This window comes from Hylobates moloch, unplaced genomic scaffold (assembly GCF_009828535.3).
Source record: "Hylobates moloch isolate HMO894 unplaced genomic scaffold, HMol_V3 SCAFFOLD_13, whole genome shotgun sequence".
NCBI lineage: Eukaryota > Metazoa > Chordata > Mammalia > Primates > Hylobatidae > Hylobates > Hylobates moloch.
In genome coordinates this window covers 27,723,056-27,750,324 of record NW_026652288.1, presented here as the reverse complement: position 1 = coordinate 27,750,324, position 27,269 = coordinate 27,723,056, and the positions used below count along the sequence as shown (strand labels likewise).

The window sequence follows — 27,269 nt, the reverse complement described above, 5'->3', positions numbered from 1 at the left end:
CAGAGCAGGACTCCGTCTAAAAAAAAAAAAATCATGCTCCCAACAACTGTCCACATTCTCTTTCTCCTATATAATTAATTTTTCCCTTCTTTACTCAATCACTTTCATCAGCATATAAACATCATTGTTTTTTTTTGAGACGGAGTCTCACTCTGTCCCCCAGGCTGGAGTGCAGTGGTGCGATCTCGGCTCACTGCAAGCTCCGCCTCCTGGGTTCACGCCATTCTCCTGCCTCAGCCTCCTGAGTAGCTGGGACTACAGGCGCCTGCCACCACGCCCGGCTAATTTTTTGTATTTTTAGTAGAGACAGGGTTTCACTGTGTTGCCAGGATGGTCTTGATCTCCTGACCTCGTGATCCGCCCGTCTCGGCCTTATAAACATCATTTTAAAAATGTCTCCATTCACTTCATATCCTTCTTCAGCTCCCATTTCATTTCTCTGTTTTACTTTAAAAAATAATCCCCTGTAAAAAGTTAATCTATATTTGAGGTCTACATTTCCTCTTTTATTATTTTCTCTTAAGCCCTCGCCAGTCAGCCTTTCCCTACCACCACTCCACCAAAACAGTTCCTCAAGGTCACCAATGACCTCCCCATTGCCAAATTCAATGATCATTTCTCGGTCTTCATCTTAGTGTTCTACCAGCAGCATTTGACACAGCTGATCACTCCTTTCCTGGAACATTCTTTACTTGGTTTCCAGAGTCCCAGTCTCTCTACTTCACTGGCTCTCCCTCTGGTCTCCTCAATCCTTGAACATTGGAGATTGGGGTATGCCTGGGCTTAACTCTAAGACCTCTTTTCTTTATTTACATGCCCAGATGATCTCATCCAGGCTCATGACTTTAAATAATGTATAACTTTAAATAATGTATATGCTGATGACTCCCAATTTGTGTATCTCCATCCCAGACCTTTTTTTAAATTCAAATTTCATTTATCCAACTCCTATAAACAAAACTAAATTCCTGATTTTGTGCTCTTCTCTTGATATTTATTCCTCATTTCAGTAAATGGCAATTCCATTCTTTCAGTCACACAGGCCAAAAACCTAGAATCATTTTTGACTTCTATCTTTCCCTCTCACCTCACATTCAAAGTGGCGGCAAATCTTGTTAACGCTCCCTTCAAAATATATCCTGAGTCTCCCTTCAAAATATTGACTTTTGGACTCTCCCTTCAAAATATATCCTGAGTCCAACCACTTTTCACCACCTCTCTAACCACCTGATCTGAACCACCTTTATCTCTACGCCTGGACAACTGCAATTGCCCCTAACTGTGTCAGTCCTTGTTCGCCTGCAGTTTATTCTCATGACAATAGGCAGAGTGATTCTTTCAACACATCACTTGGATTCTAATCCTCGTTTGCTCAAAACTACCAAATGGTCAGGATTTAGCTCCTTTACAGAGTAATTTGACAAGTTAACAATTGAGCAAAGATGGAAAGAGGGTAAGAAACAAACCATGTGGAACTGAAGGAAAAACACCCCAGGCAAAGAGAACAAGTATAAAAAGGGTTGACGCAGGCGTGTGCCTCTGTGTTCAGGGGATGGCAAAAAGGTCAGGGTTACAGGAGCAAATAAGCACTAACACGGATCAAAGTCACCCAGAAACTCTCTCCTCCATGGTACAAGCAATTTCTAAACCCCTAGAGGTTGTGCGACAATCATTCATAAAATTAGTGAATAAGAAAATGGCTACTACATCTACATGGAACAACTGTGAAGTCATTCCTGGGGATGTTGAGGCAAGCTTTTAAAAAGTACCATGGGATTCAAAGAGTTTGGGGAAGGGAGTTGGAGGGATGATGATAAACCAAGCTCAAGTCATTTCTTCATTTTCAGTTTATAAAGCAAACCACCTACCAATAAATAAATAACCATTTCTACCTACTAGTGTAAAATGTCAACCTGTAACCTGTAAATTAAAATGCAATTTTAAAACTTTTAAACTCAGAGGTGTGTGTATATATATGCCTGTTTTTTACATACACATACATATATAAACAACAACAAAAGTGAAATGTAGGATTTTAAAAGTTAAAATAACTCTTGTACATGTAAGGTAATAGGAAAGATAATTACATATTTAGCAGTTGGACTCATTTGAACTGCTAGTTATTTTAGTCCGTGCACTGCATTTTAGCTCTTTTGCCCTATTTTAGTTTGTACAATATATTTTTATTCTACCAGCTATTTTAGACCAACATTCTTTTAAAAACTCTCAGATGATCCCTACTTTATTCCTTCTCAAAATGTTGATCCTAGAATTAATATAAATTTGTGTTTATTGGCAGCAGGCTGATTTACACAACTAATGTCATACTGAAAGAAATGTTGGTCCCAGGACTAATATAAATTTTTGTTTATCAGCAACAGGCTGATTTACACAACTAAATTCATAATAAAAGAAACAATACTATGAAGGGAATTTGGGAAACCATAAAAAGCACTTTTTGATTGCCAACTTTCAAGCCTATCATACATTCCTTATTTTGCCATTGGAAGAACAAAGAAAACTCAGCACTTGTTTCTGACAGCACTGGAAATGTTGAACACTAAGACTCAAGAATTCAGTTTTCCATTCTGGCACTGATTTTCTTTATGACCTATAAGCTAATCATCTTCTGTGAAACTGAGTACATGATAATTTTAAAACAATCTTAATGTAAAATTAAGTTAGAATCCATAAATGAAGAGCAAAACAAGTGAAAAATCCTTGTTCTACCTCAGATAATGACTTTTCATGTGGTTTTATATTTGAATTTCCAACAGCTATTCAAGCAATTTATGGTCACTCAGTTGTAATGTCAAAGATTGCTTTCACAGCAATCTTTCCTGCAAGCTGAAAATGAGACATTTAGATGCCGCCAAGTGAACAGAATAATTTGATTTTTTTTTTTTTTTTGTCAGTCCTTGGTCAAAATCTCCTCTTGGATAGATGTAGAAAATTATCTAACCTATGACTGTTAAAATGTCAGCCTTTCTGCCAACTGTCTTAATGGCAATTTCCCCAGCATTAGCAATAAATATGTGCATCTTTCCTTTTCTCAAGTTATACTACGTTGGCAAGTAACTTAAACTAACAAGACTCTGAGTTTTGGCAATTTATTAGGTCTAGGCTTTTCTTTTGGTAATCACAGCTGTGACAGTTTTCTTCTCCTTTTAGAAGTGACCGGTAGACATTTTGTGCAGAATGGAGTCCAAGTTCAGGTTGCTCTGTAAGGGAAAATTTTACTTCCTTTCTTAGAGACACTTCCCTTGTCAACAAACAAGCTTTTATCTGAAACTGACTGCTCTTACCACTTAGACAGCTAAAAGCTAAGAAACACTCAAGTGATTATAACTTTAGCTGGGTGACAAACTGATTCTTCAAATGGACTCTGAAAACCAGTGAGCCTAAATCTGGAGATTGTTCCTTAGCACATGCATAAATATACACTAAATGTGAAAAGGAAAGTCAATGTTAGTCTAACTAGAATTTTATAATTTACAAAATGTTTTCTAAGATATGTCATTTAATTATCCCCAAACCCTGCTTGGTAGATACAATTCATTTATACTTAGAAATGAAAAAAACTGAGTCCTAGAACAGTCAAGAAACTTGTCTATAGTTACTGAGAGAGTAACAAAGAGTCACAGAGCTCAACCTCAAGACTCAAGGTGTATTCATTCATGAGTATGTATTAAGGGCCTAAAATGTGTCAGGCACTCTGCTAGGCATTGCAAACTAGTGAGTAAAAGAGACAGGACACTGCCCTTATGGAGCTTATAGTCTAGCAGGTGAGTCAGATATTAATCAAAATAATCACTCCTATCAATTATAACCTGTGTGGAGAAATGGGAACACTTAAACACTGTTAGTGGGAATGGAAGTTAGTTCAGGCAGGTGGAAAGCAGTTTGAAGATTTCTCAAAGAACTAAAAATAGAACTACCATTTGATCCAGCAATTCTACTACTGGGTACATACCCAAAGGAAAATAAATCACTCTACCAAAAGGACACCTCCACTTATATGTTTATTATAGCACTGTTCACAACAGCAAAGACAAGGAAACTACCTAGGTACCCATCAATGGTGAACTGAATTTTTAAAATGTGGTACATATACCCATAGAATACACCACAGAAATTAAAAAAGAACAAAATCATGTCCTCTGCGCAACACGGATGTAGCTGGAGGTCATTATCCTAAGGAAATTAATGCAGAAACAGAAAACCATATACCACATGTTCTTACTTATAAGTGGGAGCTAAACACTGAGTTACATACAGACATAATGGTGGGAACAACAGACACTGGGGACTCCAAAAGGAGGGAGGAAAGAAGGGACAAGAGTTGAAAAACTTCCTATTGAGTACTATGTTCACTATTTGGGTGGCAGGATCAATAGAAACCAAAACCTTAGCATCACACAACATAACCCTGTAATAAACCTGTACATGTACTCCCTGAATGTAAAATAAAAAAATAAATAAAATAAATTATAAACTGTGATAAATGCTATCAAAGGGCACAGTGCTCTGAGATCAAATTCCAGGAGGAAATGAACCACCTAGGGTTGGGGGCTCATTACTTGGAGAGAATTTTTTTTTAAAGCTAAGTCAAAAGACAACATGGAAAAATAAATAACACCAGGCAGGAAAAGTCTAAAGAAGAAAAGCAATGAGAGGGAACTGTACATAAAGCATAATTTTTCTCTGGTCACTTAAGATTTTCTCTTTATGTCTGATTGTCGGTATTTTTACTATAATGTTTTGTTTTAGCTTTTCCTTGCATTTATCCCAGCTCGGGTTTGTTGAGCTTCTTGAATCTGTAAATTTCTGTCTTTCACCATATTTGGAAATGTGTTATTTCAGTAAATACTTTCCTGCCTTCTCCCTTTCTCTTCCCCTTCTAGGACTCCCGTTTCTTATATATTAAACATTTTAATACTATCCCATAATATCAAGGCTCTGCTTTCCCTTCTTCCAGGTATCAGTGTCCATCCAGTATCTGCCTGCTTTGATCACTCTCTAGTGTTTTCAGGCAAATGGCTCTATATTTTGCTCGGAGCTCTGAGCTGTTGTCAAGAGTTAGGTCAACAGGAGCTACTTGGCCATTACAAAAAGTGCAACTTGACAGAAATCTACAAATATTTTAATATACTGTTGACAATACTGTGGAGAACAACCACTTTCATATATTGCTGCTGGGTTAGTAAACTTGTATAAACTTTATGGAAGTTACTTTGACAATAAAATTATGAACACATAATCTTTGATCCAGTAATTCCACTTCTAATTATTTATCTTACAGACATACCTGAACACATGCAAAGTGACATATATACAAGATTATTTATTACAGTATTGTTTGTAATAGCAAAAGATTAGAAGGAAACTTAATACCCAATAATAGAGTTCAGATGTAATAATAATTCAATTATACAATGTAATAATATACAATTGTAAAAGAAGAATGAGGGAGTTCTATATATGTTTACACAGAAAAAAACCTCTGAGCTATATTAAGTTAAAAGGAAGATCCAAAACAGTGCATAATATACATTACCATTTGCATAAAAAGGGGGAATATGTATTAGTATTTGCTTATATATGTACAAACTAACTCTGAAAATCTATCCTAGAAAAAAGTCATATTAGTGCTTACCTGGATAGGGGGAAAGTGGTATGATTTGGGTGGACAAAGGACAAAGATGGGAGGGAGACTTTTCACTATATTACTTTATATAGACTTTGATTTTTGAACAATATGAATACATTACCCATTCGAAAAAATTTTAAGGAATTAAAAAAATAAAACTAAAAGCATATGTAATGAAATGTCCACAATTCACACATTATTCATTCATTCATTCATTGAACAAATATTTACTGAGCACATACTGTACCAAGTACTAGGCTAGACAATGGAGAACTTAAGACAAAACAGTCTATGTGTCCTCAAGGAACTTAAAGTCTATTTTGACTAGACTGGCAATTAAACAAAATAGTACGACATGGTAAGTGTTTTGACAGAGATATTCACAGGACGCTTTGGAAGTAATTTAGTTGAGACACTCAGTTTCCAGTGACAGAACTCCAATTCAAACTAACTTGAACAAATAAAAGAGAATTTATTGAAAGGATATGAGGGATCTTATGAAACCTAAGGATAAAAACATAGCATGGCCTCAGTTCCAAGGATTCTAATACCCACAGAAGTTTCTCTTAGTCTCTTGTCTCTGCTGTCTCTGTACTTCATTTTCCTTTCTATTTGCCAGCTTCTGATTCTTTTGACCAGATGTTATTAGAAAAAAGTTCCCAGATTTATATGTTACAGACCAATTACTCATACAGAGACCAACCTCACTCCCTCAGTACTAACTCCAAATTCCCAAGGAAGAATTCTGTTTGGCTTAGGTTGAACCTCCCTGATCTAATCAACACATTTCCACAGTTCTTTGAAGTAAATAAGTTAATGGTACCATAAATTCTTGAAAATAATTGAAAAACTAGGAAACTCTTTTCTGAGGAAGGAAACAGATTGCATCATTTGTACATTTCCGAAAACAATTTTTTAAACACCTTAAGAGTTTTCGTACAGAATACTTGAAATGTAGGATTCTTTTTGTCTTTTGCCTTTTAGGACATGAAAAAAGGCATTAAAACCCGCCTCAGCTGGTCCTTGGACAACACTTGTCCATTTCCTTCATGGCGAGAACACTGTGCAAGGAGTGCACCCTACATCTAAATGGCCACCAAAGAGATGGGGCAATGCACCCATCATTTCAGAACAAATGAGTGGCCTCACAAAGATAAGTAAGGTGGCGCAATTAGAGTCCTTCCTCACATGCTGTTCTGAAAAGTATAGGCAAAGGAAATGGAAAGGATTTCCTTTGTGTTTCGTATGCTTCCTGAAAATAAGGTCTTTTCCACTTGAGCATCCTGCTGCTGAAAGAAACTTGGAATTTCCTACTGATACCTCTACTATTTAAAAAACAATAACAGAGTTCCTTTGGAATATCAGTATGATTTTAAAAGTTATAATCTACACCTTTAATATTCTGAGGTATAAAGTAATTTAGGTATCCACACACTACTTTTTATTAATAAGGTTAAAAACCAGAGATAAAAGCTATTGTAAGCAAGATCTTAAGTATGTCCATTGACATACAAGTCAAAATTCAGTACAACAAATTCCATTACAAAGACAATTAAAAAGGGAGCCACTGTCATGGTTCATTTATTTTAAATAATGTCCAACTCCTAACAGTTCCGTGTGGCTAAAAACTAAACTAAACAAATGTGGTCAATTCCTTGGAGTATACTGTAGCATATCTGACCACCACACTACACCCTTTTCAAAGGAGCCACCACATGTTAATCCCCATGTCAAATGCCATCAGGACATAACTCCCAAGGAGCAAAAATTAAAGGGGGATTATCGGCCAAGGCCCCTGCATGCCCTGCTATATATGGCTGACTGGCATGACCAGAGCACCTACTACATCCTCATGCCAGTAGGGGAAAGGACATCCACTTCCAGGCTCCCCAGATATTTTGATCTTTCTCTTAGCAACTCTTGCCCTCCTCTCCTATCACGCTAGACCAGTGCTGTCTGAAAGAAAAATAATGCAAAGCACAAATGTGAGCCATATATATAATTTAAGATTATTTAACATTTTCTAATAGTCACATTTTAAAAGGCAAAAAAAGTGAAAAGCTAATAATACATCCCAATATATCTAAAATATTAGCATTTCCACATGCAATCAACATAAAAATTAATGAGTTTTTTTGTACTAATTCTTCAAACTCGGGTGTGTATTTCACATGTGCACACATCTCAGTTCAGACTAGCCACATTTCAAATGCTCGATAGTCACATATTTGACTAGAAGCTTCTGTATTGGACAGCATAGTTCTAGACATTTTCCCATTAACATTAATCCCAACGTTAAGGTAAACACTCCCTGCCACAAATACCTAAAGACCTACGTAAGCTACCAAATACCATAAACCTGAAAGATTCCTCACAAGCAGATTGATAAATGTCAGCAGGTTAATGGGAATGACCATGAGACAGCCTCTTTTAGCCATTATCTTTTTTTTTTCCTCCAAAAACTGTCTAAGCCTACTGCCTTTCCTTCTTCTCCACCTCTCTGCCTAATTCTCTGAAATTTGTTTTCCCATCCTCAGAAGTCCATCAGAACTGCTCCTGGTAAGATAAGCAACACTCTCTTTTTCTAATTTTCACTTTTATCTTGCTCTCTACACTTTATCTGCACCTTGGAGGTCACAGCCTCTATTGGTCACATACAGTAACTTTATGATTAACAGCATTTTGAGAGATCCTACAGGAACAATAATTGAAGTGGCACTTATTGAGCACCTGTTATAATAACTTACAACAAGGATATACCAAAAAAAGCTAATAGTAATAATAACACTTTGTATTACTTGACTCCATATTTACTTAACTCTGTTTCCCACACAAGATCTAATTTAATCTTTGTGTCAAGGTCCAGGCAACAGTGTAGTTATCTCCAGGAAAGTGACACATGGAAAAACCTATAGTCACACAAAAAGAACTGGTAGTAGAAAGAAAACCCAAAGCTCCTGCCCCCTAGATCACTCTCCCTCTCCAACACATCTTCAAATGGCCTCTGCGTAGAGGAGCTCACGCTCAAACACTGCTCAGATACTTTCCCTTTGCACATGATATCACAGCATGATGACATGATGGAAGCTTAAGACATTAACTCAAGTGAGGAGATACCATAAAATGGCTCCTTTCTTTTCTCCACAATATTTTTAAATGTTGCCAGAGCTTAATGGATAAGCCAAAGATTTTTAAAACCTTACTAGGATTTGGGTCAGATACAAGCAAAAAAGGTAATTGTCTCACATCCCCATTATAAAAGCATAAATCATTATTAAGGAAAAATATGTTGCTTAAAAAACTGTTTTCTCTCACAGATCACCCATTGATGATTTTTATATGTAAACTATATGGTTTTGGAATATCTCAAAACTTACATTTCATATCTCAAAAAAAAACACTTTAATCAAAATGTTAAAGGTATGATAGCCAACTTTAAGTTCTGGAAATCAAAACAAATCAAACTAAAATTCACAAATTTGCTTATTGTGCTTTGTTGCAATTAATAAACACCGTGTTTGAATATTTGTCCTCTCCAAAACTCGTGCTGAAATTTAACGCCCAATGTGGCAGTATTAAGAGGTGGGGCCTTTCATGCGTTACTGGGTTAATGGATTCATGGGTTATCATAAGAGGGGACCTAGTGGCTTTACAAGAAGAGAGAGATTGACCTAAGCGAGCATGCTAGCATGCTTAGCCCTCTCGCCATGTGATGCCTTGCACCATCTCAGGACTCTGCACAGAGTCCCCAATAACAAGAAGGCTCTCATCAGATGCAGCCTCTCAACCTAGGACTTCTCAACTTCCGTAACTGTAAGGAATAAATTCCTTTTCTTTATAAGTTATCAGTTTCAGGTATTCTGTTGTAAGCAACAGAAAATGGACTAAGACACACTGGTTCTTCTGATACACACATCCATGACAAAAATGTTAAGAAGGTAATATAAAATAGAGATAATAATAAATAATAATAATAATAGAGGCAATATAAAATGAAACCTCAGGATTTACCCATTGAGAAAACGTATGATGTATCTTTTTTGATATATCAAAACAGGATATACACTTTTAATGGTAGTTCTTACATTATGGGAATTCATCACTTTAAAATTATGATCTTAAAAATAGCTCTCCTCAAACGGGTAGCAGTAGAGATCTTTGTGGTAATGGAATATCTGCATCTTGATTTCAATAGTGATTACAGGAAATTACGTGTGTGATGAAATGACACAGAACTATACACATACATTGTACCAATGTCAACTTCCTGGTTTCTGCACTTTTTTATAGTTACAGAAAATTGAACCACTGGGGGAAACTGAGTGAAGGATACTCAGGATCTCCACTTTGCAACTTCCTATAAATCTATAATTATTTCAAAATGAAAATGTTTACAAAATATAAAATAAATACACTTTTAAAAAAATGACTCCGAGCATGCAGGCGGAAAAGTGTTCTTCATTCTTAACATTAAGCTTGCATCCCAATATGCATCTGTTTTCACCTGTTTAGAAAAACAGGGGTTTCCTAAACATTATAGTTTTATAATTATTATTACTATTTCTTAAACATTATAAAACCAGCATAGACGAGGACTACAATGTCTAAAAATCATTAAAAGAGATGAGCAAAGCAATAAGGAGAAACAATTTGATAAAAACACAAAGGTAAAGAATTAGACAATAAAGAATGGGTATTTTTTGTTAATGTTTACTTTCAAATGTGTGCTTGCTAAAACTCTCTAAATGGAGGTTCAGGGGGCAGGGAGAAGAGTGTCTGCATAGGGTGGGGAGAATAGTGTATTTCAAATTCGCAGGCTTGTCAGAAGACTGATAGTAAATCAGAGCCCTTTTCCTCTTCTACGTGGTAACATTTTCCTCATGCCAGCTGATAGTAAAAGGAAGAAGCATATCAGGTTTTTCAAAGCCTCATAAGTTTAGAGCAGAAATGTTTTTAAGAATATAAATGTATGCGGCAGAAAGAAAAATTCAGTGATGACAACAGTAAAGACCATCCTCTCTAACAGATACAGAACTGCATAATGCAAAGGGATTAAATCATCATTCCTAGTCTTAGATTCTTTATAGCAAGCATTTATCAGATGGACTACTTGGACCAGAAAAAACTAAAATACTTGAATTTCCATTCAGATCAGGAAGAACCTATTGATTCTTATAATGTTTCATTTAGAGAATATACTATTTTCATGTTTTAATTTAAAAATATCCATTTATTTCATATAAAAATGTCCTCATGTTGCAAAATGCCACTAAGACATAATAGATGTGTTTTACTGATCAGTAAGCCAGTTGAATATATGCTTACAATTCTTGTTCCCCATATATGTCATGTCCCTAAGTTTTCCCCAGTCATACAACCCACTGACCATCTCTCTTGAGAGAGCCATCCATGTCCACCTTCCTGCAGGGTCTAGCTCAGCAGTTGACCAGTAAAGGCTTTCCTTGGTCACTCCCTTCCTCAGTGATTGCCTCTTATGCTGAATGCTCACGCAGCCTGTATATTCTATTTGAGATGTAATCTATCCAGTATTGTTCAAATTCCTCTTTTACAGATATAGATTAAACCTTCTAAATTGGATTTTAACAGTCTCAGGAGCCAAAGCCATATCTGATCTACTTTATTTTTTTTTAACCCAAAACCTAGCATAGTAGACTTTCCATAAATCTATTAGTCCCATACTGGCTTAGCCCTACTAAAGTGCATCTTGTTAGTTTGGTGTAGCATTCCAGCACACAAAAATAATTTTTAATGTTGATTCTGTAATCTTGCACAATAGTTGTCTTTTTAAGCTCTGTGCTAGCAGAAAAAAGAAATGCATACTTTGTATGGGTTCATTCAAGTCCCTAACAAAACCCTTAACAAGACAGGGTCAAAGGAAAAGCCCTGTGACGTTCCATGAAACACCTGAGGCTGGTAAGAGTTATACCCCAACTTTTAGGTGGAACGCTTCTACAGATCCCAACAACTAAAAAAAGGAGCATAAGTCAGTGGAATCCTAAGAGAGAATGACCAAGTGCCTCGCTGAAAATGAGATCATCTAAGTTTATGATATTACCCTTCCTTAAAGAAGTAAACGAAGTTTGTCATGACAGTTTCTCAGTTACCCAATTATTTTTCCAACTGACTACTGCATTTTTATTTTAATGTTTGCAAATCATCTACTTAAAGATCTGAGTTTAATTTCTTTAAAAATCTCCAGGATGTTGTTATTTATAACAGTCTTCTAGGATCTTTCTGCTTCTCTAAAATTTCTCAAAGATAATGTCCCAGAGAGCATATCTGCAAGTTCCTTCAGTACCCTGAAACGGTTTCCTTTAGAGCTTCCAGAAGGCATGCAGCCTTGCCAACCCCTTGATTTTGGCCCAAAGAGACCCATTTCGGACTTCTGCCCTCCAGAACTATGACATAATAAATCGGTGTTGTCTTAAGCCACCAAGTTTGTGGTAATTTTTACAGCAGCAATAGGAAACTAATACAGTCCCTGATTCAAAAAAAATCTTGGCTTAAAATCAAGCTCCTTTCTTTCTGCCAGGGTCCAGTGTTTATCTCCAGACTCTTGGTCTACATTTTTCCTCCATTAGCAGGCTGTCCTTTAATATTCCTGAACCCTCATGCCAAGCTCTAATTTGTTCATCCCTCAAGACTCACTTTTATACCTGTTTCTTGATCTACTCCCTGATTCCAACGCATAGTTTTACTTCTACAGACTCAGCTACCATTTCTACTAGGCCTTCCCTAGGCCTGGTCTGTTGTAAGCTTAACCTCAGTCTACTTTGCCTTGTAACAGGATTCTCAGTTTCTTTACTTCACTTGAATCCATAACCATTGCCCTAATGTTTACAAACTACTTAACATCAAATCAAAATAAACTGAGATAAGTGTAGCAGTAGTAGGTTTTGTAAGTAAAGAAAGGAATATCGGTAACATTAAACAGGAAGTTTAAAAAATACTATAAATACAAACTATCTGCTTGAAATGAATTTAAACTTCTACACCTAGATGAACTACAACTCAAGTATTAGCTGAGCCACTGAATAACATTTTGAAAATTATTAGGTAACAAAGGGTGCCATAAAACTGGATTATATTCAAATTCACTATTAATATTAAAAAGGGGGAAGAGACAGGAAGGCAAATCCTAAAAACTAAAGACTAGTTAGTTTGACAGCGATTCCTGTTTTCAGATGAGCCTGTCAGCACTAAAGACAACACATGTTCACCAAGAATTAACCTAACACCCATTTATGTAAGGACAATTAAGTTGATTATTTAATAGGAAAATGCTGGGGATAGAGGATAACCTAAGTTCAACAAAGTTTTCCTTATGAGCCACATAAACATATTAACATTTCAAAACAATCAATAGTTTAAGTCTGAACCATGCACTGTTGGTGGGAATGTAAAATAGTGCAGCCGTTAAGGAAACAGTATGGAAATTCCTCAAAAAATTTAAAATAGGATTATATATAATCTAGCAATCCCACTTGTAGATATATATCCCAAAGAACCCAAAGCAGAATCTCAAAGAGATAGTTGCACACCTATGTTCAATGTAGCATGATTCACAACAGCCAAGAGGTAGAAGCAACCCAAATGTTCACTGATGGATGAATGGATAAGTAAAATATGGTAAATACACTCAATTGAATACCATGCAGCCTTAAAAAGGAAGGAAATCCTATCACATGCTATAACATTGATGAACCTCAGACATTATGCTAAGTAAAATAAGCAGTCACAAAAAAACAAATACTATACGATTCTACCCATATGAAGTATCTAAAGGAGTCAAAACCATAGAAACATAAAAGAGTAAAGTGACTGCCAAGCGCTGGGGGGAGGAGAAATTAGTGTTTAATGGCTTCCTTTGCAAGATGAAAAAGTTCTAGAGATCTGTTGCACAACAATGTGAATATACTTAACACTACTGAACTGTACACTTAAAAATAGTAAAGATGGCAAATGTAGTGTTATGTGTCTTTTACTGAAATATAAATTCAAGACTTTACAAAAGGAAAAAAACCTTGAACTGAACAAACAACATGATTTGTAATAAGAAAAATTTTAGTCATGCTGATTCGAAGGCATTAATCATGTGTAAAACCTTAAAATCATAACCTTTAAGAAAAAGCCAAAGAGGCCAGGCACAGTGGCTCACATCTATAATCCCAGCACTTCGGGAGGCCAAGGTGGGTAGATCACCTGAGGTCAGGAATTCAAGACCAGCCTGACCAATATAGTGAAACCCCATCTCTACTAAAAATACAAAAATTAGCCGGGCGTGGTGGCATGCACTTGTAGTCCCAGCTACTCAGGAGGCTGAGAGAGGAGAATTGCTTGAACCCAGGAGGCGGAGGTTGCAGTGAGCCGAGATTACGCCACTGCACTCCAGCCTGGGCCACAGAGTAAGACTTCGTCTCAAAAGAAGAAAAAAAAGAAAAAGAAAAAGCTGAAGAATAAAAGCGGGAGTGTTATTTAGCCTAACAAAGACAGTGAAACCTAAAAGAATTAGCAGAGAAGAGCACCTAAACTTTTTCTGTGCTTAATGAGAGTTTATTCATTCATTCATTCAAAAATGTTTATGGAATACCAATGAGGTGGACGCCACTGTTCGAGGTGTTTGTGATTTACCAGTGAACAAAACAAAGATCCCTGCCCTCATGAGATTTTACATTCCAATGAGGACAGACACACAATAAACATAATCAATAAGTATGGTAGGCTCCCTTTAAGTGGCTCCCAGTGGTCTCTGGTATTCACACTCCTATGTGATTCTGCATGTGGGTGGGGGGGAGGGGTGGGGGGTGGAGGTGTGTTGGGAGGGTGGGATATTGAACCTAACAAATAGAATACAGCAAAAGTGATGGGCTGTCACTTTCAAGATTAGGTTATAAAAGACTATGACTTCTATCTTGCTCACACACTCCCTCTTGCTCTCTCCTACTTGCTTGCTCTGAATCTTGTGCACTGCCCTGTAGAGAGGCAAGGAGTTGAAGGCAGCCTCCAGACAACAGCCAGCACTGAACTGAGGCCCTCCGTTCGATGGCCCATGAGGAACTGAACAATGCCAACTACCACATGCATGCATTTATAATGACTCCATCTCCAGTCGAGCCTTGAGATGACCAGAGCCCTAGGCAACACTTCAAGCACAACCTGTGAGAGACCCTGAGACAAAGGACCTACCCAGATTGCTGCCAAAAACTATGATAATAAATGTTATTGTTTGAAGCCACTAAGTTTTAGAATGATTATTTTACACAGCAACATATAACAAATACACTAATTATATGGCATGCCAAAAGGAAATGCAAAAAAGCCACGTGGAGCAAAGTAAAAAATAGAGGAGAGGTGCAAGTCACAATGTTTAAAAGGGGTGTTACCAATACTTACACACAAATGCTTACAGCAGCATTATTCATAAAAGACAAAAAGTAGAAACAACTCAAGTGTCCATTAATTGGTAAATGGATAAACAAAATGTGGTATGTCTATTCAATGGAATATTATTCAGCCATAAAAAGAAATGAAGTACTGATACATGCTACTACATGGATGAACCTCAAACATAGGCTAAGTGAAAGAAGTCAGTCACAAAAACCACATACTGTATGATTCCACCATAAGAAATGTTCAGAAAAGAAAATTTATAGAAACAGAAAGTAGTTTAGTGATTGACTAGGGCTGGAGGTGGGAACAAGATTAACTGTAAGTGGACATGAGGGATCTCACTGGGGTGATGGAACCATTCTAAAACTGGATAATGGTGGTGGTTGCTCAAATCAGCCAACTTATTAAAAATCATTTAACTGTACACTTAAAACAGGTAAATTTATGATATGTAAATTATACCTCAAAATGGCTACTGGGGGTGTTAACAGGGCATCACTGAGAACATAACATTAGTAGAAGTTTGAAGGAAGAAGAGTATTAGCCATGTGCATATCTGGGGGAAACATCCCTGACAAAAGAGAGCCTACGCAAAGACCTTTGGGCAGGAGAATATCTGGTGTGCTTGCTGCACAGCAAGGTGCCAGTGTGGCTGGAGCTGAATTTGAAAGAGGAAGGTAGGAGATGAACAGACAAAATTAATGACGGATGGAAGATGGTGGTGATAGGAATCATACAGAGTTTTGTTTTTTCTTTTTGGGGGGTTTCTTTTATATATATATATATATATATATATAAAATTTAAGTTCTGGGATACATGTGAAGAACGTGCAGGTTTGTTACATAGGTATACACATGCCATGGTGGTTTGCTGCACCCATCAACCCATTATCTACACCAGGTATGTCTCCTAATGGTATCCCTCCCCTAGCCTCCTCCCCAGCAACAGGCACTGGTGTGTGATGTTCCCCTCCCTGTGTCCATATGTTCTCATTGTTCAACTCCCACTTATGAGTGAGAATATGCCATGTTTGGTTTTCTGTTCCTGTATTAGTTTGCTGAGAATCATGGTTTCCAACTTCATCCATGTCCCTGCAAGGGACAAGAACTCATCCTTTTTTATGGCTGCATAGTATTCCAGGGTGTATATGTGCCACATTTTCTTAATCCAGTCTGTCACTGACGGGCATTTGGGTTGGTTCCAAGTCTTTGCTATTGTGAATAGTGCTGCAGTAAACATACGTGTACATGTGTCTTTATAGTAAAATGATTTATAATCCTTTGGGTATATATCCAGTAATGGGATTGCTGGGTCAAATGGTATTTCTGGTTCTAGATCCTTGAGCAATCACCACGCTGTCTTCCACAATGGTTGAACTAATTTACACTCCCACCAACAGTGTAAAAGCATTCCCATTTCTCCACATCCTCTCCAGCATCTGTTGTTTCCCGACTTTTTAATGATTGCCATTCTAAGTGGTGTGAGATAGTATCTTGTTGTGATTTTTATTTGCATTTCTCCATATAGAGTTTTTTATACCACTGGAAGGACTTTGGCTTTTACCATGAGAGAAAAAAAGAGAAGCACATAAGGTTCTGGGAAGAGGAGCGATAAGGTCTGACTTGAATTTTTAAAGGATCATATAATTATAAGTTGCAAAAAGAAAATATAAAAGGCACCATGTAAGCTAGCTGCTTCAGTTACTGACCTCTCTTACCTGACTGGGATTTTGGAGAAGTTTTCCATTCAAAGGAGGGGGAAACTTGTTAGTGTCTCAAAATGTGGCCTGCAAGCCACATACATCAGAACAACAGGGAGGCTGGTAGCACGTGCAGGCCCTCAGGCTCCACCTCTGACTGCTGAATATCTGGGGCTTGGGATGAGACTCTGAATCTTACAAACTTCCCAGGTAATATCTTTGAGAAACACAATGAACTAGACAAACATTAAGGTCTCTTTAAACTCTAAATTATGAGAAACATATAGGCTACCTGGACCATGTTTATCTAAAGCAATGACTAGGATTTACAAATGGACATCTGAATTGATTATTTTATTATGGATGAAGTCATCTTTTTCTTCCATTCTCAAAAAACCTTACCCAGTTGTTTTTTTTCCCAGCATAAATTTCCATGTTCTCTCCATACTGTGGCTCTTCCAGTAATGTCTGGTATTCAAACATGAGGCGGGAGCTCTCCCGGAGGCGGCTACATTGGAATTGGTGATATTGTTGCACAAGTTCCTTCACCACAAGTAAGAGACATTCAGGATTTGAAGGATTCCAGGAGGCAAGATTCTGTAGAAGTCGTAACAAATAAAAGACCAGTTAAAACTGAAATTTCATACAAATCCAGTATCACATTCACACATCAATGTAGAGGAAAAGAGTAATAGAAATCTAAGAGGAACAGACTACTCCTCCTTAGCCATATACCCAGAGACGAAGTTAGAGAAATCTTTTGATATTGGCAATTTCTCCTGCCTTCTAAAAAAATCCTTGCAGAAAAATTGAGGAGGAATTCCATCATGAATAGGCAGAAAAAGTGAAGTGTAAAGCCGGGTAGTAACAAAACAAGAAACCTAAATATCCTAGAAGACCATAATTTTAGCCCTGGAAGACTTAATTTGTTTCTTATTCTTTTATAATTTTAATTTTTTTCGATCTCTACCTAAATTCAGCATTATATGCTAAAGTAATTCAACTCAGATCCACAGACCATCTGTATCTGTAATACCAGATATAAATAAACGCTCTGTAAACACTACAGCCTCACAGAAATATAAGCACAATGGTGACGGTTAGGCCTGAAAAAGATAGGCATAAAATAGAGACATGGGAAAATGTCTGCCAAATGCGCAAATCTGAATAACCACAGTTCATCCGTCAGTCACTCCTCCAAGTGAAAAAGGATGTTTCCAAGAAAAAAGCAGCTAGTTCAGCTTGGAACTCAATCACACTCAGGATTTTCCTTGAGACAACGTACTTAGGTATGCAGTAGTCCTCCATGTGTACTCTCTTTGTGTCGCACAGAATATTGAAAGCATGTGTACTCAAGGGTTATGACTTTATAAAATTCATAGTTTTTATTACTTCATCAAAGACATTTCCTTTTTTTTTTTGAGAAGGAGTCTCGCTCTGTCGCCCAGGCTGGAGTGCAGTGGCGCGATCTCGGCTCACTGCAAGCTCCACCTCCCAGGTTCACGCCATTCTCCTGCCTCAGCCTCCCGAGTAGCTGGGACTACAGGCACCCGCCACCACGCCCGGCTAATTTTTTTTGTATTTTTAGTAGAGACGGGGTTTCACCGTGTTAGCCAGGATGGTCTCGATCTCCTGACCTCATGATCCGCCTGCCTCGGCCTCCCGAAGTGCTGGGATTAGAGGTATGAGCCACAGCGCCTGGCCAAAGACATTCTTAAGTGAACTGTTGTTTTTTTAACTAAGTATGTGTGACAACAGAGAATAAAATAACCATGAGTATAGCTTGATGTCTGCTGTGGTTAATGCCAAGTCATCAGTTTTGCCCGCCACTGCTTCTGCAATGTAAATGCAAACATTAACACTGTAAAAAAGATGTCATAATATCTTAATATGATTATGAAAACAGTTTTGACTTTGCAGACCCCTGAAATGGTCTCAGGGATCCTCATAGGTCTGCAGACCACACTTTGAGAACCATCAACACTACTTTATATTGTCTTAAGGACAAACCAAGCATAGCTTCTACCAAAAGAAAACAAAGAAAAATTAAAGGAATGCATTTTTTAAAGGAATTACTTTGCTCTACTGAGTGGGTTGATTTATAGGAACTAAATGACAATGGGGAAATTCACAAGTGTTCTTTCATTTATAGGAAAAACAGGTCTTAGGATGTTCAGATAAAGACGATGAACAGAGGAAAAAGTAAGAGCTTCAGCATCATACAGTGAATAAGAGGGGTATCTTGATATGAAAGTGATTTGATAAGTAAAGTACAAAGTTTTCCCTGACAAATCCGTTGACCTCAATAGCAGGAAACTCCTCTGAGCTGTTCAAGACTAAATTCAAAGTATCAATAGAAAATAACAGCATTGTATAGAACATAAAATGATCTTAACATAGCTTGCTATGCATTTCCTTCAGAGAGCATTGCTAAACATTTATAAGCAAGAATAAAATACAATATTCCATTTCTTGGTCAAGTATTCCTTACCAGTCCTCATTCCCTACTAGAGCAAAAAGAAAAGTTAGTTGTCTTGATTTATATTTTTTTAAATTCTGTCATTTCTCCTTAGTTATTTGGCAAGCTACAGGCCTATATCCAAACAATTTTTTTTTATTATACTTTAGGTTTTAGGGTACAAACAATTTTTAAAAATTATAAAAACATATAAGTTGGCAACATACCTTACCAACTTGAATTCATTTCAAGTGATTCAAACAAATTGTTAAAGACATACCAACCAGTCTCCTTCCATTAAAATATAATTTCTTTATTGATCTCCTTAGCCATTCAAGGCAAACTCACTGGAAAACACTCCCAATCAAGGATGGTTTAGCTATACTAAACAAGATAAAAATTCCTCTAGTATTGCTACACGGCCACTTTTACTTGTTAGGTAATTTGTAGTTTGAACCACTTTGCCTAGAAGGGGAGAAGACAGAAGATATATAAAGTTTTAGTTACTCCCTAAGAATAGGGCATATTTTAAAAACAGGTCTGGCAATACAAGGCATTGGAGCTTTCCATTCTCTTGAGTAGGAGATACAGAAAAATGCCCAAAGCTCCTTCAGGGAAAGAGGGGGAGGAGGCATAAGTTAGCAGAAGTCTACGAAAAAGAGAAAAATAAGTGTTTCTCTCTCTATTCACAAAGTTCTTTTTCTACTTCTTTTTGGTAATGCTTGAAGGAAGAAATCTGAAATGAGGATGGTCACAAAGAGTAGGCACAGGACACATCACATATTAACAGAGAAAAGAGCATACAAAAAAGGATTCCAAAAATGAGGAATGAAAAACGCATTCAGAGAAAGTGATAAAACATAGTCAAAGAAAAACAAAAGCAAAAGAAAATTCACTACTATTTTATAATACAAACTTCATTCATTCTCACGAAAACACCTATGAAACAGTTCAGGGAAGGTATCACGCCAGTTCTTTTTAAAGACTAGTTAACTAGAGAGATCAAATAACTGCTCACATTCAAGTGTAAACAATAATTGAGACTGTGTAGAATGTAAATCTTCCACTCTTCCTCCAATCAGTTAACTAAAATATCAGTTTTGAACCAACGAACTGGCACTTGCCTCTTTGTGGTCATGAGCGAACTCGTGCATAGTGGTAATTTTGAATTGTTTACTTTGGCTCCCCTGTCTAGGCTGCCTGACAGGAGGAGTGCTCCGAGTTCATGTGACCCTTCACCTTCCCACATTTCTCTCTCGTAAATATACTCCAACACGTACCTATGGGCTCCCATATCAATGGCCCCGCAGACTTGAACAAGCCCAACCAATCCTCGGAGCTCCTCCTTATCAGAGCTTCCTTCTTCAGAAAGACAGTGAGGAATAGTAGTTTCAAGGCCTAGCTCACCCTCAATTCCGGTTCCACTTATCAAAACCCATAGTTTTTTGGCCACAGTCCCACAAATTAAGACATGCGCGAGGATGCCAATAAACGGAAAACACTGAGAAACAATGTAGTCTGTCCATGTTTTTGGGGAGATAAAGGAGGAAACTAAGCAAATGAAATGGGACTTGGAACCATCTCTGCTTAATAAGGGAGGGGAAAAAATCTTCCAGGGGGAAAAAATGATTTAATGAAATTAATCTTATGATAAAAATGTTCAACTAATAAAAGGATAAGGTACAGGAATACATTCAAAATATAACAAGAAAATTATCTAAAACTTCTTACTACAAAATTTTGCCCAACTCTCTAGCATATCGATAAAATAAAAGGAAATTAAAAGAGACTGACAATATATGAAAAGTATGTAAGCCCATTAGTGTTAAGGAAGTATAATTTTCCTAATTTCTCCTTTTTAATAAACTAATTTTTCATTGAAAAAGTAATATATGCACACGGTAAAACAAATATTTTTTAAATGGCATAAAAGAATGTAAAGAACAATATTAAGTCTCCCTCCAGCCTATATTATGAGATCTTCTCCCTAGAGAAGATACTTTCCCCCACACAGGGCCTGCACACAACACCAATGTCTGACCCTTCCTAAGTTCCTCCACATGACCCATGGCTCTGCCACTCTATGCTGCCTCTCCCACTCTTTGAAGCTCCAAACACTGCTTCCATGGTGCATGTTTCCCTCAGATCAGTGTCTTACTTTCAACTTATTATCCTGATAGTGCTCCAGCTCCACAAATTGTTTCTGGCACCCATGGGACGCTCTGATTTGGCCTCTTCCTCACCCAGCATTTCCCACAAGAGAAGAAAGTTGGGCAAAAATTATGAGAAAAAATGTTTATATCTTAAATTAGTCAAGTTCTTTTTTTCAGCAAACAGCTAATGTTGGTGAAGATATAATTTCATGGACCTTTTTACACAAGGAATTGTAAACTCATACAAGTAGTTTAACTGCGTGTGTGTGTGTGTGTGTGTGTCAGAGAGAGAGAGAGTCTTAGAAATGTTTATTCTCAATGCCTCTAGAAATCTTATTTCTGGGAATCTAGCTAATCTGCAAATAACTAAAAATAAGGGGGGGACTTTATAGACAGAAATACACATAGAGTCATTTGTAATATCATGAAACTGCAAACAATCTAAACACCTGATAATAAGAGTTGTTTTAAAAACTGTTAAAGTAATTCAAATAAATAATCTGCAACTATGTTTCTATACTATTACAGTATGTTTATACAATTATATATATAATTGTATCAACAATTACAATAGCACAGAAACAATTGCAACAGCACAGAAAATACTTTTGTTAAAATACTAAATGAGGAGAGATATAAATCTGTATATACATTATGATTACAACTTGGCTATCCCCATCCCCTCCCGACCTTCCACAGCAAAAACCATCTTAACATGGAAAATTTATTGGGAGAATTGTTAATAACTTATATCCATAGTTGGATGCTATTTAAAAGAGTTTTTTTTTCTTCCTGTTTTTCTGTATTTTCCAAATTTTCTGAGTGTATATACATGTATATGTATGTATATATACATAAGACATGCACATACTTTCATAATGGAAATATAACTTTTAAGAAAACATAATAGCATACTTCACGTATTTTATTTCACACTTCACATATTTCATTTCTAACTGTTTTTCAATCTCAAAGTTTAAGAAATTCCATTTCTCATTTATACATTTTATGAGGTCAGACTCCAATTGTCTCTTCTACACAACTAAAAAAGTTAGCCAGTGCCATAACCGTCTGGAAAACAAATCTTGCATCATTTAGCCCTAAATACGTATGCTTCAAGTAACTTTGAATTTACTATTTCTTGAATTCTGAACCTTGCAGAACATTTCCAGAAAGCTAATGCAACATGCTAAAGTGTAGTGGTCACAGTTGAAGCAGTTTATTGTGCTTTCCTTAGCCAAAACTCTTTTGTGTTGCATTCATCTAAATGCAAAGTCTTACTAAGCAAAAAGAACAAATCTGGAGGCATCACATTACCTGACTTCAAACTATACTATAAGGCCATAGTCACCAAAACAGCATGTTACTGGTATAAAAACAGGCACATAGGCTAATGGAACAGAATAGAGAACTCAGAAATAAAGCCAAATACTTACAGCCATTTGATTTTCAACATAGCCAACAAAAACATAAAGTGGGGAAAGGACACCCTATTCAACAAATGGTGCTGAAATAATTGGCAAGCCACCTGTAGAAGAATGAAACTGGATCCTCAGCTCTCACCTTATATGAAAATCAACTCAAGGTAGATGAAAGACTTAAATCTAAGACCTGAAACCATAAAGATTCTGTAAGATAACATAGGAAAAACCTTTCTAAACATTGGCTTAGGCAAAGACTTCATGACCAAGAATCCAAAAGCAAATGCAACAAAAACAAAGATAAATAGATGGGACTTAATTAAACTAAAAAGCTTCTGCACAGCAAAAGAAACTATCAGCAGAGGAAACAGAAAACCCAGAGTGGGAGAAAATCTTCACAATCTATACATCTGACAAACGACTAATATCCAGAATCTACAAAGAACTCAAACATATCAGCAAGAAAAAAAAATCTCATTAAGAAGTGAGACACATGCACACCTATGTTTATTGCAGCACTATTTATAATAGCAAAGACTTGGAACCAATCCAAATGCCCATCAATGATAGACCGGATAAAGAAAATGTGGCATATATACACCATGGAATACTATGCAGCCATAAAAAAGAATGAGTTCATGTCCTTTTCAGGTACATAGGTGAATCTGGAAGCTATCATTCTCAGAAAGCTAACAGAGGAACAGAAAATCAAACACGGCATGCTCGTGCTCATAAGTGGGAGTTGAACAATGAGAACATATGGACACAGGGAGGGGAACATCACACACGGGGCCTGTCAGGGGTTGGGGGGTAAGGGGAGGGAGAGCATTAGGACAAGTATGTAATGCATGTGGGGCTTAAAACCTAGATAATGGGTTGATAGATGCAGCAAACCACCCTGGCTCATATATACCTATATAACAAACCTGCACGTCCTGCACATGTATCCCAGAACTTAAAGTAAAATGTTTTAAAAAGTGGACTAAGGACATGAATAGACAATTCTCAAACGAAGATATACAAATGGCCAACAAGCATTTGGAAAAATGCTAACATCACTAATTATCAGAGAAATGCAAATCAAAACCGTAACGCAATATCACTTCACTCCTGCAAGAATGACCAAAATCAAAAAATAACAGATGGCATGGATGTGGTGAAAAGGGAACACTTTTACATCATAAAAGTAAAAAAAGGGAATGTAAACTAGTACAACCACTATGGAAAACAGTGTGGAGATTCCTTAAAGAACTGAAAGTAGATCTACCTTTTGATCCAGCAATCCCACTACTAGGTATCCACCTAGAGGAAAAGAAGTCATTATATGAAAAAGATACTTGCACACGCATGTTTACAGCAGCACAATTTGCAATTGCAAAAATGGGGAACCAGCCCAAATATTCATCAATCAACGAGTGGATAAAGAAAATGTGATATATATCATGGAATACTACTCAGCCATAAAAAGTAATGAAATAATGGCATTCACAACAACCTGAATGGAATCAGAGACTATTATTCTAAGTGAAGTAACTCAGGAATAAAAAAACAAACATAGTATGTTCTCACTCACATGTGGGAGCTAAGCTATGAGGACACAAATGTATAAGAATGAGGACACAAAGGTATAAGAATGACACATTGGACTTTAGGGACTCAGGAAAGGGTGAGGGTAGCAAGAAACAAACGACTACACATTGGGCACAGTGTACACTGCTTGTGTGATGGATGCACCAAAATCTCAGAAATTGCCACTAAAGAATTTATTCATATAACCAAACACCACCTGTTTCCCAAAACCTACTGAAATACAAAAATTAAAAAATTTTTAAAAACCTGTACACAAATGTTCATAGTAGCATTATTCCTAATAGCTAAAAAGTACAAACAACCCAAATGTCCATCAACCAATGATGAATAAATACAATGTGTACATACATACAATGGAATATCATTCCGCAATAAAAATACTGATTCATGCTATGACAGGGATCAACCTTGAAACATTAAGCTGTGCAAGAAGCCAGACCTAAAGGCCACACATTGTATGAATCCATTTATACAAAATGTTTAGAAAAGCCAAATCTATGGGGACAGACTGTAAATTAGTGGTTGCCTAGGGCTGGAGACTTGGGGGAAAACGAGGACTGCTAATGGGTACACGGTTTCTTTTTGGGAATGATTAGAATGTTCTAAATTCACTATGGTAATTGATGACTGCACAACTCTGTGGATATACTAAAAACAACTGAATTTTATACTTCAAATGGATGAGTTACATATCAATTAGATCTCAATAAAGCTGTTAAAAAAGAAAAAAGTAAAAATCTTTCTACAACATAGAAAGTAATAGTGTATTAGGTAATTTCTAATTTTAAACTTCTAATGTCTATAATCACGAATAAATTATATAGAATATGCAGAAAAAATAAAATAAATAGGAAGTCTTAGGAAATCACCAACAACATTTTACATTTCTAACAAAACTGGAACTGAACAAGCATGATTTTTTAAAATGTCACTCCATCTGGAGAATACCAAGGATAACAACAAAAATAAATTTGCTATTGACCTATTTGTAAGAGGACCAAGTATTATCAGCAATAAGTGTTTACACTGTAAATTTTGTTAAGTATGTATAATCCCTCTAATATATCATCTAAAACAATTGAAATGAAATCATTTTAAACATATTTTCCTAATTTCTTCAAATATAACGATTTCCAAATTTTGTAAAGTCGAGTGGACATAACATGAATTTTAAGGATGGGAGAAGAGAAGCTGGATTAAGAAAAACTAACTTTGGGACTATTCAGAGCAAGTCTACTCCTTCTTCCATGTAAATACCCTTCAAATATTTATAGTCATGTGGCTAACAAAGAAAGCTAACACAGCACTGCCAATCATATCCCTTATGGTTTTAACTTGCAGATTATATTTTGGGATTTTGTTCTTGAGAAATTTCAACTATTAAGAACAAAATGAAGTTGAGACAAGAAAGAATATCACAGTAGTACCCTTCACCACTACAAATTGTAGCACACTCATAGAAATAAATATTGGTAAGGCAAAAAAATTAAACAGGGTAGTTCTGTGATCCTCCATGGCTTTGTTTTCAAATATTCTAATAATTCTCTTCCCCCTTGTAAGCAGAGCCTATAGAGTCTGATGAGATTGTTGCTATGATGTTTGAAGTTGTTCATTACAGTCTAAAACACAGTGGATTCTGGGATGCACAGAAGTTAATCAGAAAGAAATGCACCTGCGGCGGGCCCGCTTTGGCCATCTCTCCGGCCCGGTTTCCCTTGGCGTGTGACTGTGTGCTCAGCCCAGCACCATGGGGAAGTGGGACAAATGGGTGGCCTATATGAACCCAACAGCAATGGCGAGATCAAGGGGTCCAATCCAGTCTTCAGGGCCAAAAATACACGATTATCTGAATCGATCAAGGCATACCTGGGAAGAAGTAAAAGAGCAACTAGAAAAGAAAAAGAAAGGCTCCAAGGCTTTGGCTGAATGTGAAGAAAAAATGAATGAGAACCGGAAGAAAGAACTAGAAAAACACAGGGGGAAATTGTTAAGTGGAAGTGAGAGCTCATCCAAAAAAAGACAGAGAAAGAAAAAAGAAGAAATCTGGTAAGCATTCATCTTCTTCTTCATCAAGCTCTGATTCTTCCAGCAGTTCTTCTGACTCTGAAGATAAGGATAAGAAACACGGAAAACTGAGAAAGAAAAAGAAGAACCGTTCACATAAATCTTCTGAAAGGTCCATGTCAGAAACTAAATGAGACAGTAAGGATAATTTAAAAAAGAAAAAGGAGTCAAAAGATGCAACTGAGAAAGAAAAGGACATTAAAGGACTCAGAAAAAAAGAGAAAGATATATTCTGAAGATAAACCTTTATCATCTGAGTCCTTGTCAGAATCAGAGTATATTAAGGAGGTACGAGCAAAAAAGATGAAAAGCAGTGAAGAACGAGAAAAAGCAACAGAAAAAAACAAAACAGAAAAAGAAGTGTAAGAAACACAGTAAGAAGAAAAAGAAGCCTGCTAGTTCAAGTCCTGACTCACCATAACATTAAGAAAAATCAGGATTCCCTTACAGAGAAAGCACAATGTCTGAGGAAATTTCAACTGTGAAAACTACAACATATTTACTAAAATGCATGAATTTTCTTGTTTTTAGAATTATTCCTGGACTATTCAGTAGCCACTCAAATGCCACTGTGTGAAAGGGCCATAAATACTGCCTGCTGCTTGAACATCTATTTTCTTCTCTTCCAGTGCTTGATAACTCTGGGAGATAATACACTGCAGTTGTACTAGTGGTTAAGATATTTGGGAATAAAATTAATACTTTTGACTAGAAGTGTCTAAAGATAAACCAACAGAAATTGAATCTGGATACATCTTTAAGATGTGATCAGAAATGACCAGATGACTCTAGTTAAAATTTTTGAAGGAGGGATTAAATTAA

General features: G+C 36.6%; 1 protein-coding gene and 1 pseudogene across 10 annotated transcripts in view; one reads left to right on the top strand and one right to left on the bottom strand.

The window, feature by feature from the left end:
• BABAM2 (BRISC and BRCA1 A complex member 2) overlaps window positions 1-27,269 on the bottom strand; it is a 576,872-nt gene that overhangs the window by 301,991 nt on the left and 247,612 nt on the right. For all 10 annotated transcript variants that reach the window (XM_032172579.2, XM_032172582.2, XM_032172577.2 and 7 more), the window contains one exon: window positions 17,164-17,358. In XM_032172579.2, coding sequence (XP_032028470.1) covers window positions 17,164-17,358 — 195 coding nt within the window. The remainder of the gene's footprint in view (window positions 1-17,163; window positions 17,359-27,269) is intronic.
• LOC116480501 (protein FAM133B-like) lies at window positions 26,131-26,868 on the top strand (annotated as a pseudogene).